The sequence below is a fragment of the Cydia splendana genome, chromosome 14 (assembly GCF_910591565.1).
Source record: "Cydia splendana chromosome 14, ilCydSple1.2, whole genome shotgun sequence".
In the NCBI taxonomy this organism is placed as follows: domain Eukaryota; kingdom Metazoa; phylum Arthropoda; class Insecta; order Lepidoptera; family Tortricidae; genus Cydia; species Cydia splendana.
The window spans coordinates 6,134,712-6,150,256 of record NC_085973.1 but is presented as its reverse complement, the minus strand read 5'-3'; the positions used below and the strand labels follow the sequence as shown (position 1 = coordinate 6,150,256).

Sequence of the window (15,545 nt, the reverse complement as noted above, 5' to 3'; positions counted from 1 at the left end):
AGATATTTATAGGTATCTCGCTACTAAATAAATGGCAACGATTTTAAAACTTGATATCGCATCAAGTACTTAATAGATTAATCTTATACTTACTTAGCTCTACTTGGGCAACAAGTGTACCTATAAACAACTTATTCGTAGTGCTATATAAGGATTGGAATCCCGATAGGTGCGGTGATATCATTACGTTTATATTTAGACATATGATTCGATCCAAAACGGAAGGCGTTACTAATTGTTTGTTTTTAGGTATAATTACTGGGGGTTTTTGGGCGCCACTTAGCGGGATATTAATAGAAATATTAAATTTAAATAAAACTAAGAACTAGGCTAGGCTAAGACATTTTTTAGTGAATCAAAGCGCGATTTCGACAGCTATTGTCTTAAAGTGGTGTAATTTTATGTATGATTCGTTAGTAACAAAATCATGGATGAAACTTTCAAGTTTTCAAACCCATTGACTATAACCTACCTAGGTAGCCTAAAATTAAATTTAAAACTTCAAGGTTGACTTAATATAGCTCGCGACTGCGTGGTTCGAAAGGTTAAAGGGATCTCGATATTTTGTTGTAACAAATAGGCACTGAAATATCCGGGTTGCTAATAGATACATTAATTTTCCAGATCCAAGACATCACAATCGAAGAAACCGACAACAAAGAAACCAAGTCAGCCAAGGACGCTCTACTGCTATGGTGTCAAATGAAGACCGCTGGCTACAACAATGTGAATGTTCGCAACTTCACCACCTCCTGGCGAGATGGCTTGGCGTTCAACGCCATCATTCACAAGCACAGACCGGACCTGATACAGTTTGAGAAGCTGCACAGAAGCAACCCCATCCATAATTTGAACAATGCGTTCAATGTTGCCGAGGATAAGCTTGGGCTTACCAAACTGTTGGACGCCGAAGGTAAGGTTCCAAGTCAAACATTTCTGTAGGTAGTATATACGCAACTTCACCACCTCCTGGCGAGATGGCTTGGCGTTCAACGCCATAATTCACAAGCACAGACCGGACCTGATACAGTTTGAGAAGCTACGCAGAAGCAACCCGATCCATAATTTGAACAATGCGTTCAATGTTGCCGAGGATAAGCTTGGGCTTACCAAACTGTTGGATGCCGAAGGTAAGGTTCAAAATCTAAAAAAATTTGTAGCTATACTGGAGCTGATTTAACTTACTTTTCACCAACTGCTTGAGTGGGTAAGTGGGTAGTGAGATGTCTTAGATAGAAAATGTAATCATGCCGCAAAAAAAAAATAACGAAAAAACAATGCAGACCATAATATTTCGACATCTTCTGCACATTAACGCTCTGGCTGTATTAACACCTTCAGTAGGTACCAAGCGCCCCATTTCCAATACAAAATGAACACTTGGCAGTGAATGTGTTTAATGTATCGCATTTTGTATAGCTTATTATAAAACACATTTTGTGGGACAGATATGTAACAGTTATACCTAGCTATGGTTCCCGGCCATTCTACAGTCCCCCCTTTTGAAGAGCTCTTTTTCCCATTGAAATCAAACCATTTCCAATTCAATGTCCGTCTTTTCCAGACATCGCTGTCGACCATCCCGATGAGAAGTCCATCATCACATACGTAGTGACCTACTACCACTACTTCAGCAAGCTGAAGCAGGAGACGGTGCAGGGCAAGAGGATCGGCAAGGTCGTCGGCATCGCCATGGAGAACGACAAGATGATGCAGGAGTACGAGACCCTCACCAGGTAGGAAACCTTCACGTAACGAGACCCTCACCAGGGAAGTCCATCATCACATACGTAGTAACCTACTACCACTACTTCAGCAAGCTGAAGCAGGAGACGGTGCAGGGCAAGAGGATCGGCAAGGTCGTCGGCATCGCCATGGAGAACGACAAGATGATGCAGGAGTACGAGACCCTCACCAGGTAGGAAACCTTCACGTAACGAGACCCTCACCAGGTAGGAAACCTTTATGTAACTAGACCCTCACCAGATAGGAACCTTCACTTGGCGCTGGAAGTCGCCAGCAACATGCTGAGATGGGACCATTTCGTGACACTTTATTTTTCACTGTTTTTCTATGTATGTCTATTGTCTGTGTGTTTACGAATAAAAAACTATTCTATTCTATTCTACTTAACCTGTAGATTTGTTGCAATACTGAGAAAATGGGTTTGATAGCTAAATGTGGTACGAGTGATTCCTTCATTGATCTGGCGGTCCGCACTCGCTGACAGAGTCAAAGACGACTCAGTACCATCAAGCCGATTCAGTCATCATGTCTCAAACTTCTCTTGTCAGGCCTGCCGTACCACGTGTTATGTCTCTCGGTTGATTCAACCACCTAACACGGGGCCCCCCCAATGTTACACCATAAATCGTCTGCATTAAACTCGAGGGCCAATTAAGAATGAACTCATATTATGCGTACAAAGAAAGGTATTATTGATATTGCAAGATGAATTCTTGCTTGATCTTGTTCCATTGTCTCTAAGAGCTTGACAGTTCTTTAATCAGTTCTTAATGCAACACGCTCTTAGTCCTTTAGTAGGTAGTAGTATTTAATGGTAAATAAATCAATATTTTTCTGTTTACAGTGACCTCCTGCAATGGATCGAGCGCACGATCGAAGCTCTGGGCGACCGAACGTTCGCGAACTCGCTGGAGGGCGTTCGTCAGCAACTCATCCAGTTCGCCAACTACCGCACGGTCGAGAAACCACCCAAGTAAGGACAAACCTTTAGTACCTTTACCTTTGATCTTACTCCATATTTTTGTAATTGTTTGGAAATATTGGTTCTTCTTCTACCTTGGTTATTCCCAGTAAACTTCAACAATGCCTAACTGACCCTGCAAACAACCCGGCAACCTGGGAATAAGCAAGTACAGTTTAAAAATGGGGCTGAATTGAATGCTAACTATGAAACATGCTACATGTGTAAATTAAACTTTATGATATTCTTCTCAGGTTCGTCGAGAAAGGCAACTTGGAGGTGCTCCTATTCACTCTACAGTCGCGCATGCGTGCCGCCAACCAGAAGCCATACACACCTAAGGAAGGCAAGATGATTCACGACATCAACCGCGCCTGGGAGCGACTCGAGAAATCCGAGCACGAGCGAGAGCTGGCGCTTAGAGAGGAGCTCATTAGGCAGGAGAAGCTTGAGCAGTTGGCTGCTAGGTGAGTTTAGACTTTATTCTATAGGCTGTAAGGTTCATAGTCCTAAAGATAAGATTATGCTCGACATTAACCGCGCATGGGAACGGCTCGAGAAATCCGAACACGAGCTCGGGCTCGAGCTTAGAGAGGAGCTCATTAGGCACGAGAAGTTTGAGCAGCTGGCTGCTAGGTGAGTTTATATTTTATTATATAGGCTGTAAGGTTCATAGTCCAAAAGACTTGAGAAATCCGAGCACGAGCGAGAACTCGCGCTTAGAAAGGACAGGAGAAACTTGAGCATAGAAAGGTTAACTTTTCTAAAGTTCTGTTTGTAATATTGTCTTCGGTTACCGCGATAGTTACTCATGAAATAAAACTATGGAATCCGCACTAACTTTGCAATCCGTTTCCATCTAGTTATTTCTCTTTAGAAGTTTAGACTTTGGAGTCGTATGGTTTATACTCTCCTTTGTTAGTGTAGCCACTAATCTTGACCGGTCTTTTTCAGATTCAACCGCAAAGCCCAGATGCGTGAGACCTGGCTCTCGGAGAACCAGCGTCTCGTCAGCCAGGACAACTTCGGCTTCGACCTGGCAGCTGTCGAAGCGGCGGCTAAGAAACATGAGGCCATCGAGACCGATATCTTCGCTTACGAAGAACGAGTGCAGGCGGTTGTTGCTGTGTGCTCCGAGCTGCAGGCGGAAAGGTAACCTATACAGAACCTTGACGTTTTACCAGTAGTATACTGAGAACCAGTCGTCAGGATGACTTCGGTTTTGATCTGGCTCCTGCCGAAGCACGAAGCTATTGACACCGATGCATGTCTTTGCTTATGAGGAACGCGTGCAGGCAGTTCTTGCTGTGTGCTCCGAGCTGCAGGCAGAGAGGTAACAGAACTTGAGTCTTTGCCCTGTATTTGCGTAGGCGTAGCAGGCGTACATAGTAAGTATGTTTGTGTAATGTGTTTCAACGTAGTGTCAAAACGTGTGACTCAAATTGAGTGCATGAGATGTCAATGATTTCGTTCTTGCGACACAGGCTACATATTTAATAAACTTTGAAAGATGAGGTTTTTTACGACATTTTACGATAATTGTATGGTTTAAATTGTCTAGGTATTGTAGGCATATATTGAGGCAGTCGAGGGACTTGGCTAAGGGCTGATTTAAACGATGCGAGAACTCGCATGCGAGTTTCATACCATTGCGGGTTTCGATCGGTCGGTTGAATTGGACGTGCTTAACCAACAGTCCGCAATGTAACTAAAATCGTATGCGAGTTCGCGCGCCGTCTAAATCAGCCTTAACTCGTTCTGGTTTGTCAGGTACCACGACATGGAGCGCGTGCAGGCGCGGCGCGACAACGTGCTGCGGCTGTGGGCCTACCTGCTCGAGCTGCTGCGCGCGCGCCGCGCACGCCTCGAGCTGTCTCTCCAGCTGCAGCAGAACTTCCAGGTCATTATACACCACAACCTGTACACCAACTTTCATTATACAGCACAACCAGTACACCAACTTTCATAATACAGCACAATCAGTACACCAACTTTAATTATACAGCACAACCAGTACATCAACTTTCATTATACAGCACAACCAGTACACCAACTTTCATTATACAGCACAACCAGTAGACCAACTTTCATAATACAGCACAACCAGTACACCAACTTTAATTATACAGCACAACGAGTACATCAACTTTCATTATACAGCACAACCAGTAGACCAACTTTCATTATATAGCACAACCAGTAGACCAACTTTCATTATACAGCACAACCAGTACACCAACTTTCATTATACATCCCCACCAGTACATCAACTTTCATTATACAGCACAACCAGTAGACCAACTTTCATTATACAGCACAACCAGTAGACCAACTTTCATTATACCGCACAACCAGTAGACCAACTTTACGACTTATCATTGCCTACTATGAAAGCAAATGAAACAATTTAAAGATTAGTGGTGGATGACGAACGTCGTAGTGGCAAGTGTCAAAACCGTCGTGCGGATTAGGTTACTGCATTAAATACCGAATACCATGAAAAAATCCAGGAAAATGACCTTTAGTAATAAAGACTACGTCTTGAATTAACTCATGGCGAGTTCTACTAGACTAAATTCCTGTAAAATACTTTTCCATAAAAAATACTTATACAAACTATAGTTAACGCATAGTTGTAGTACTGTGCAATAAAGTTCTTATAGTAATATTTTTTTCTACTGTATATTAAAACAAAGAAATCCAAAGGAAATGTTTTGATGGATATATCTAACATTAATATGATTCTTTTTCACAGGAAATGCTATACATTCTAGACTCCATGGAAGAAATCAAGCTGCGTCTCCTCACCGACGACTACGGCAAACATCTCATGGGCGTCGAAGATTTGCTGCAGAAGCACGCCCTCGTCGAAGCCGATATCAACGTTCTTGGCGAACGCGTCAAGGTAATTTGAACCTTATCGGCAACGCTTAGAGTCGATACTGGACTTTCGAGGCTTCGTCTCACTGCAGCGGGGCTGCCGCGCGTGGATCATGCTCTCGATTGAAGCCTTTAACCCCTCAAGTTTAACCTATCGCATCGGAATGTGGGTCCTCGCAGTAAGTATTGAATTCTAATATATTAGAGTTCAATACCCATTAACATGGATCCGCGTTCCGGCATTCGAGAGGTTAAGGAGTACCTAATCGTTGTATATTGTGAACGGTAGAACAAGTAACTTATTTATCGCGAAATTTTTGACACGTGATCTTTTTGTTACACATTAATTTTGATTTATGTCAGGTGGTCGTGGGCCAGTCCCAGCGCTTCCTCGAACAGGAGGAAGGCGGATATCGGCCGTGCGACCCCGCCATCACCGTGGAGCGCATCCAGCAGCTCGAGAACGCCTACGCCGAGCTCGTCCATCTCGCCGTCGAGCGCAGGTCGGTATACTTAAAGCTGCGTACGGATTGCGCGTACATTGGCACGCGTAGTCGGTTACGCGTGTCCTGGAACACCATGTCCCTACTTGCAGCAACGCGTACATTCTAGCGAGCCGCCAAAAATCGGGGGGGTCAAAAATCGTCAAAAATCGATGACGTAATTTATGGACAGCATGGCATACTGCGTCCGATGCCGACGTGCGAGCGGGATGTCGCTATAATACACGCATAGCGTTGTATCTCTCAAACTTCGTAGTGACGTGAGAATCGAACAGTGTGCCATGCCCCTAAATCAAGTTTAAATTCAGATTTTGGGTGACTAGACGGCAGACCCTCTTAAAAGCAAGATCCCTATGACGTCACTCGTCAATTATATCTACTGAAACCCACAAACGTGCACAAACTTACTTGTCACAATTTTTTGGCGGCATATTTTTGAACTACCTAAGTACCAGTATTTATATTCGTTTGTCAATGCTATCAGATAAATTAACTATTTTTATTAAAAAGAAAAACGCAGAATTCGAATGATAATCAGAACCAGTTGGCCCTTGATTTCATTGACGTTAAAAAGTTATTTTGTACAAATTAGCCATTATTTCATTAAAAAACCTTGACATTAGCCGGGACAGCCAATTTGTAAAAAATTGGATACTGCGGCTATTACCCGAACAGCCGTTTAATGGTAATGGTACTTTATTCTAATTTTATGAATATGTTTGCAGAAAGCGCCTGGAAGACAGCCGCAAACTGTGGCAGTTCTACTGGGACATGGCCGACGAGGAGAACTGGATCAAGGAGAAGGAGCAGATCGTGTCCGTGGACGACATCGGCCACGATCTCACTACTGGTATGTTTATAATATATTTACAGAAAGCGCCTGAAAGACAGCCGCAAACTGTGGCAGTTCTACTGGGACATGGCCGACGAGGAGAACTGGATCAAGGAGAAGGAGCAGATCGTGTCCGTGGACGACATCGGCCACGATCTCACTACTGGTATGTTTATAATATATTTACAGAAAGCGCCTGAAAGACAGCCGCAAACTGTGGCAGTTCTACTGGGACATGGCCGACGAGGAGAACTGGATCAAGGAGAAGGAGCAGATCGTGTCCGTGGACGACATCGGCCACGATCTCACTACTGGTATGTTTATAATATATTTACAGAAAGCGCCTGGAAGACAGCCGCAAACTGTGGCAGTTCTACTGGGACATGGCCGACGAGGAGAACTGGATCAAGGAGAGAGAGGCTGTTTCTTCTTTCTCCGTGCATCCACGGCATACGGAACTGTCTGTGACACCTAGTAGATTATTTGGTAGCAAAAATATTTTATGAATCAATGACTCTTTTTCATATTTACAAAATTGAATATTTATTGTGCAGTGTACCTGCTGATCTCCAAGCACAAGGCGTTGGAAGCGGATATCCAGGCTCACGAACCTCAACTGATGAGCGTGGCCGGCGTCGGAGACGAACTCGTCTCTCAGGGTCACTTCGGTGCCGATAGGATCCAGGTAATATAACTATTATGCCAATATTCATAGAGTTTAAATCAAATTATTTATGACCAGTGCGATGGTAATACAGTTAAAATTCGACGAGCGATTCAGTGATGACGAGGTTGCGCTATGCAAGTATGCACGTATAAACAGATGTACTGCAAAGCCTTTACCATGTTATTTTCACGGAAACGTAGGAACGTGTCATGCTATTTCAGTCAGTCTCAGTGCAAAAAGTACTGAGGTTGACTAAAGTAGCATGACAAATACGAACGTTTCCGAGAAAATACGATGGTAAAGGATTATGCACTATATGTAGCGATGCCCCGCCTCTGGACGAATGTGAAAAAAGCCTTAGGCCACAAGTGAGCGTGTGTGAACTCTAGGGAGCACTTGCCTATTGGCTTAATGTGGCAATGCCATGTATAAGCATTCTATTCAAGTCACAAGGCTGTAGAAGTTTCAGCGCGCACAGTTTATTTAAAGTTTTATATAGTAAAAATTAATTTACTTTCACTATAATTTTTGATTGCTCTTGACTTTCCGTAGATGGTTAGCACTAACTTTGTTGTTAATTCAGGAGCGTCTCCGCGACATCCTGTCTCAATGGAACCACCTCCTGGACGTGGCTTCCCTCCGCAAGAATCGCCTGGACGCGGCTGTCCGCTACCACCAACTGTTCGCCGACGCCGACGACATCGACAACTGGATGTTGGATACCCTGCGGTAAGAAAATTCTTACTTCTTAATTATTGTTTTGTTGAAAAACGCCCTGTGAATTCGCTAGATGGCGTTCAAACTTACGTTCAAATTGCATCGTGACTTCGTTAAGATTTTGATGATTAGCTATGAAATGAAATTTCTTTATTATCATACAACTAATGGCTAACTAATAAATAAAACATATATCTGCGATGTACGAGAGGAAAAGAATGGGGGAGAAAATTACAACCGCAGCATCGACACTCTTAACCTTTTGAACGCCAAGAACACCTAAAGTCGTCTTTACTAGTCGTGCCCACAGCGCCATGGACAAATATAGGTGTTATGACGTTCGCTGTCAAAGTAACCTTCGCACTTTCCAGTAAGGTTTACATTAGTTCGCTCGCGCCCGGGACTTTGGCGTGTCAGTGACGTTTTTGTTTGTAACGTAAAGCATTTAAAGGGTTAATTGACCCTCAGTGGACCTTATATCTAATATCTTATGTGATTTATGAATTACGACTTAACATTGTGGACGAAACTGTTCAGGACAATCTTCTTCTTCCTCGTGCTATCCCGACATTTTGCCACGGCACATGGGAGCCTGGGGTCCGCTTGACAACTACAGTTCATTAAAATCATCAATAAAATCATCAATCATCATTAAAATGTAATGTTATTTGTTTAGATTGGTGTCGTCCGAGGACACGGGCGTGGATGAGGCCCAGGTGCAGAGCCTGCTGAAGAAACACAAGGACGTCACCGACGAGCTCAAGAACTACGCCAACGTCATCCAGCAGTTGAAGCAACAGGTACAATACCGCTCTGGTATAATTAAAGACAAGGCGACTTTTCAAACAAACGTACAGACAAATCAAACGTAAAGATATTTTTAAATTAAAGATCGGTTATAGAGCGTGAAAACTGTTTTACAATGATTTCTATTGAACGCTTTATAATGTACTGATGTCACTTAGCTCATATTTATTGCCTATAATAAAGCGATTGATAAAAATTATTCAGTGTTCTGATCATACTTTTTTTAGTCCTATCCAAGAAGTTAATATCGTTAGGCAATGAGTGCCAAATTATACATTTAAATAAATAAGCGAATGTCCCTACCAAAGCCGTCGACAATGACTAAGTATTTTTACGTAGGCCTCGGAGCTGAGCCCCGAAGACGCCAGCAGCGCGGAAGTGCGCGAGCGCCTCGCCGCCATCGACTCCCGCCACGGCGAGCTCGCCGAGCTGGCGCGTCTGCGCAAGCAGCGCCTGCTCGACGCACTCTCGCTCTTCAAGCTGCTCGCCGAGGCTGACGCGGCCGACCAATGGATCGCCGAGAAGGACCGCATGCTTGACACCATGCTGCCACCCAAGGACATTGATGATGTCGAGATCATGAAGCACAGGTTAGTATCGCGGATACTGGACGAATACCTAGGCATACTATAGCTTACAAATAGCGAATATACATACCACCATTACCAACTGATGAGGGTAGACAATATGGGGTTCTTCAAAAAAGGAGTATACAGGTTTTTAAAGGGTCAACAACGCCCGTGTAGCACCTCTGGAGTTGCAGGCGTCCATAGGCTGCGGTGACTGCTTACTAACAGGCGGGCCGTATGCTTGTTTGCCACCGACGTGGTATAATTAATAACGTGATACTGAACTCTATAGTTCGTTTTTTTTTGCATTAGAAAGAACTTGAAAGAAGGTAAGCGATCTTGACATGTCTTTTAATTAAAAAACACTTTTTAAAAATCAGTAACTATTAGGTATGAAAGCAGAAGAATATAAATGATCGTATTAAATTCATAATTGTTACATATTTGCCGTAACTTATTTTTAAAATGTGTTTTTCAATTAAAAGACATCAAGATTGTTTACCTTATTACTAATGCTAAAAAAAACGAACTATAATCCTATGTTTAGCCTCAATCTTTTCCACCTCAAAGAAATACTGCTACTGTGTGGCAGATGGTAAGATAATTACTTATCATCTTGTTAAGCAAGCTTGCAATGCAAGAAACGTGTCATCCTTTACCTTCTAATAGCAGCTGACTTATGAATTACTTGCACCATATCGGTCGCGCACCATTGTGGTACCTACACACGCCAGAAATTGAAATTCATAAAAGTCAATTTCATATATGTATTTTGAAATATTTAAAGAATGTCGTGCTGTGCGCAGATACGATGGCTTCGACAAGGAGATGAACGCGAACGCGTCGCGCGTGGCCGTCGTGAACCAGCTCGCGCGGCAGCTCATCCACGTGGAGCACCCGCAGGCGCCGCGCATACAGGAGCGCCAGGCCAGGCTCAACGCCGCCTGGAGCCAGCTAAGGGACAAGGTATGACTTTATTAGAAGAATAACGGCCATTGTTGGACATAGCCACAAGGACAAAGATCTCCATAAAGACGTTACCAGTCCTTGGATTTCCTGATCCAACGCTTGCAATCTTAACCAGATCCAAAATCTTAATCAAAAATAATAAATTAAAATCTTAACTAGCACCTTGATTGGGATGTTTTCTGGTTGCGTCCTTCAGTTTAAATAATTTAAAAACCTGAGATAAAATTGTTTAGCATTTTATAACTATTCCATTCTAATGCAACTTGTTTCTGACAGGCCGAGGGCAAGAAAGACGAGCTCAAGTCCGCCCAAGGAGTGCAGACGTTCCACATCGAGTGCCGCGAGACTGTCTCCTGGATCGAGGACAAGAAACGCATTCTGCAGCAGACCGACAACCTGGAGATGGATCTCAACGGTAATATAATCGTTTGACTACTGCTGGCCTAGCCAATGTGACAATCGCTTGCGCTTCGCCTTGTGTCTCTCTATCGCTCTTCCATATTAGTGTGACAGTTGCGTTTCATTCCTCGGGTCCTGATTTTGTAAACTATACTAAGGCACTCTAATTTATACATAATCATAGTTACAACTCTCTGGATGAGTCACTGAAGTCAGTGAAAAACCTTTAGAAGTCATTCATTAGAATTTTATCGTAACCGTTTTATCTTAATGGAGGGGTAATCCGCCGAGTCCGTGTTATATGCTAAAATGGAGGTGACGTCATGACAGCTGACGTTCGTGTTTCCACTCGCGAGCTTTAAATGTTTTAAAAATGTCTAAGTCATTATTAAGTTAAGTGTTTACTATCAGTGAATAAATTAGGTTGCACATATAAACTAGTAGTGTTTTCTCAGTGTTTATTAATCAAATTACAGTGAATAAGTGAAACAAAAAGTGGAACGGCTTTTAAGCTCACAATCTACCCACTACATTAAGAAGGTCTTAAATAATAATTGCAGCTATCTTTTAGTTATAGCCTTATCGGTGAGTTTGAGTGGGACGTTCCTGATTCTCGAAACTGGTTAACCGCGCGTGCAACTAGTTATTAATTCGGGAGATCTTATAAATTAAAAGGATTTCTTATAAGACCTACATTCCGCGCCATCTATTGTCAAATCTTTGAACCTGCTTATCCGGTCGTTAAACGTCGCAACATGGCTAAGTGTGGTGGCTGTGGAAAGTTCTATTCGCCGGCAGATGGCGCTACGTGTTCCAAATGTTCGGGGACATATGACAGAAACTGTGCAAGTTTACCTGCGGGAACTCGTGTGCCTGTTGGATGGATTTGCCCAGGATGTAAAATTAAGGCGCCTCGCCGCAATAACAACGATGACACCCCGGTCAAGATCAGTCAGTATGCCTCAGAGGAACCACCCTCCGTGCCTCCCGTCCAACAGGGCGCCCAGGGCGTCCTGCCCGCCCCACACGCGCCCACCGGCGACTCCCAACCCCAAGACCTTGCGGAAGAGCTGCGGCGTTTTCGCGCAGACTTTTCATCGATGCGTAATGAAATTGCTGGAGTTCGACAGGAGCTGGCAGAGCTGCACAATTCATTTAATAATTTCAACGCGCGCATTGAACTGATCGAGGATAGAGTGAAGCGGCTTGAGGACCGTGTGGAAGATGAGCAACACTCGAACCCAGGGCACGAGCTGGCTGCCACGGTGGCTGAACTGAAAATGGAGCTGGCTGACCGCGACCAGGACCTCCTCTCTAATGACCTGGAAATCACAGGTATCCCGGAACTACCCAATGAGAGCCCGTACCACCTGTTGAGCCTGGTTGCGCAGAAACTCGGCGTCAGCCTCGATGAGCGTGAGATAATCTTTGCGGAGCGAGTAGGTGTGCGCCGTCATCTTCAGGAGGGTACCAATGTTGCTGCAGCTGCCACAGGGTCCTTACCAGCGGGTGGAGCCGCGGCTGCCTCGGAGCCCGCGTCCGGTACTGCTAGCGTGATCGCGGCGCCTGCCACCGTTGTGGGGAATTCGCGCCCGCGGCCGCTGGTGGTGCGCCTGGCGCGCCGCGGTCCGCGTAGCGACCTACTGCGAGCCGCTCGCGTGCGCCGTGGAGCAGACACGGCCGACTTTGATTTACCTGGGCAGCCCAGCCGTTTCTACGTGAATGAGAGACTCACCAAGCTAAATCGGTCACTGTTCTATAACGTTCGTCAGGAGTGCAGAAGGCTCGACTGGCGTCAGCCGTGGACAAAAGACGGGCGAATATATGTTCGGCGTCATAACGACGCATCGCCTCGTCGCATTCGTTCCGTGGCTGACATCAGTCAGGTTTTTGGCACAGTTTAGGTTCGACGGTCCCCGGGTGTATGAGCCCAACATGTAGTACTTACCTTATATACGCACCAATACTGTTAGTCATAGTAAATAGTGATAGTAATACTGTTAGTAAATACGCACTAATGCTTATGATAAGAGCCACTAATTCTGTACATAAAACATATTATGTTACACGCTTGTACCTGTTGTTTAGTCAACATTCACCAAACATTAAACGCTGTTTTTCTAACCTGTTTCCTTGTAATGTTGTGCTATCGTGCCTATTACCTGATGTTCATGATTTTAAATGTCGTACATGCTTGCTAGCTAATAAATTATATTGCTGTAACTCTTCAACGTTATATCGAATAATAAGAACAAACTATTAGTTGGTTTACTTAATCCCGGTTCTCTAGGTACTAGGCACGAAGAGTTTATCGCCGTAATGCAGGCACATAAGGTCGACATCATGGCGATAAATGAAACATGGTTGCGTGATTCTGTAGACGGCCGTGCTCCCACGGTGCCAGGCTATAAACTGAGACATACTCCCAGGCCGCCAGAGGTGCGGTCGCGCGGAGGGGGAATCGGTTTCTACATAAAACAGGGTATCAGTGCACGGATCTGCGCGCATCCCCTTACCCCGCCGGTTGAACAAATGTGGCTAAGCCTTAACGTTAGGGGTGTCAGGGTTGTAATTGGCACGGCATATCGACCTCCATGGCTAAACTTGGATTTATTTATTGACGCGTTGACAGGTTCCGTCAGCACTTTCGCGAAATATGACTACATCATATTATTGGGTGATTTTAATGTTAATATGTTGTATAGTAATAACGCGAATTCCATTAAACTGCTCAATTTCTTAAATTGTTTTAATCTATCACAACACGTCGATGTACCTACTCATTTCACAGAGCACAGCAGTACCCTGATAGATTTGGTATGTACCGACGCACCAGTATGTAATGTCAGCGTGAACCACATACCAGAACTTAGTTCGCATGCTTTTATTTCATGTAAACTCAATATTAAGATTGAAAAACCGTCGCCTAAATTTATAACTTTTAGACCTATAAAGGATATAGACACACAAAACTTTGAAAAAATACTATTCGACATTCCTTGGGATAATATTATAAGCCTCACAGATCCGACCAGAATGGTTGAAGTTTATAATGCATATATTATTTACTTATTTAATACTTTTGCCCCACTCAAATCGGTATGTATTAGATCACACAGTTGCCCGTGGATCACCTTTACAATAAAAGAAATGATGGCACTGCGGAATAAAGCCCACGACAGATACAAAGTCAGCAAATTAGAATCCCATAAAGAATACTATAAAGATCTCAAACATGTTGTTTCTCGTGCCTTATTTGATGAGAAGCGAGCGTATTTCAATCAACGCATTAACTCGAACATTGGTAATTCAAGGGCGCTGTGGAAAAATCTTAAGCGAGACGTTCTCACTGATAGGTGTACTGATAAGGAGCTTCCGTGCCATTTCAATGACCCTGACCTCTTAAATAAACATTTTCTCAACCTTCCTGGTAGTACAGATACAAACGTCAGCCACTTAACATTTTACGAGTTCAATCGTTTTTGCCAATCAACATTTCTTCTGGAGCCGGTTAGTGAGAGCCAGGTTATGAAAGTTATAAAAAGTTTAACATCCAACGCACAGGGTATCGATGGTATTACATTGGAAATGGTCATGCTTACCTTACCGCGAACATTGGGTGCTATAACAGCTATTATTAACAGGTCGATTACGACACACACATTTCCTGATGGATGGAAAACTGCCCTTGTACGCCCTCTACCTAAAGTCACCAATCCGGCGACTATGAAAGATTTGCGACCAATAAGTATTCTGCCATGTCTGTCCAAAATTCTCGAAAGGGTGGTATGCGAACAAATGTCAGAATACTTAGAGGTAAATAACATCTTACCGGCTGCACAGTCAGGCTTCCGCAAACACCGTAGTACCACTACTGCCTTGCTAGACGTGACGGATAACATTTTAGCTTCTCAAGATATGGGCCAAGGTACGGTATTAGCGCTCTTAGATTTCTCGAGAGCCTTTGAAACCATTAACATTTCATTACTGCTTTCTAAGCTCACGTACTACGGTTTTGATATTGGTACTGTAAAATGGTTTGCGAGCTATCTAACCAATAGAAAACAGCTAGTTGAAATACCTGGAGCTAATGGTAAGAGCAGATTGTCCGATATACGCACAGTCTCTAGAGGAGTGCCTCAGGGCTCCATTTTGGGCCCATTATTATTTATCTTATATTGCAGTGATTTAACTAGTGTAATTATGCACTCCAAATTCCATATATATGCCGACGATCTCCAAATTTATATTCATTGCAACAGCAAAAACTGCGTGAGTCAAATTAATAAGCTCAATGAGGATTTGGAGCGCGTATTTAATTGGTCACACTCAAACTCACTTCATTTAAATCCGACAAAATCAAAATACATTATTCTAGGGTCTAAAAATCAAATTGATAACATATCTAAATCTTACTTCTTAGTACATATAAACAACGAACCCTTGGAACGTGTCCAGGAGGCGCGTAATCTGGGAATCGTCATGGATGGGGAAC

At 43.6% G+C, this 15,545-nt stretch overlaps 1 protein-coding gene across 1 annotated transcript in view; it reads left to right on the top strand.

Moving 5' to 3' along the window:
• Positions 1–15,545, top strand: part of LOC134797123 (spectrin beta chain) — an 81,574-nt gene that overhangs the window by 43,670 nt on the left and 22,359 nt on the right. The window contains exons 5-19 of the mRNA XM_063769361.1: positions 625–913; positions 1,565–1,736; positions 2,591–2,719; positions 2,962–3,174; positions 3,662–3,859; positions 4,478–4,607; positions 5,463–5,612; positions 5,951–6,090; positions 6,816–6,940; positions 7,477–7,607; positions 8,173–8,318; positions 8,983–9,106; positions 9,453–9,703; positions 10,489–10,648; positions 10,928–11,066. Of these exons, the coding sequence (XP_063625431.1) occupies positions 625–913; positions 1,565–1,736; positions 2,591–2,719; positions 2,962–3,174; positions 3,662–3,859; positions 4,478–4,607; positions 5,463–5,612; positions 5,951–6,090; positions 6,816–6,940; positions 7,477–7,607; positions 8,173–8,318; positions 8,983–9,106; positions 9,453–9,703; positions 10,489–10,648; positions 10,928–11,066 (2,497 nt within the window). The remainder of the gene's footprint in view (positions 1–624; positions 914–1,564; positions 1,737–2,590; positions 2,720–2,961; positions 3,175–3,661; positions 3,860–4,477; positions 4,608–5,462; positions 5,613–5,950; positions 6,091–6,815; positions 6,941–7,476; positions 7,608–8,172; positions 8,319–8,982; positions 9,107–9,452; positions 9,704–10,488; positions 10,649–10,927; positions 11,067–15,545) is intronic.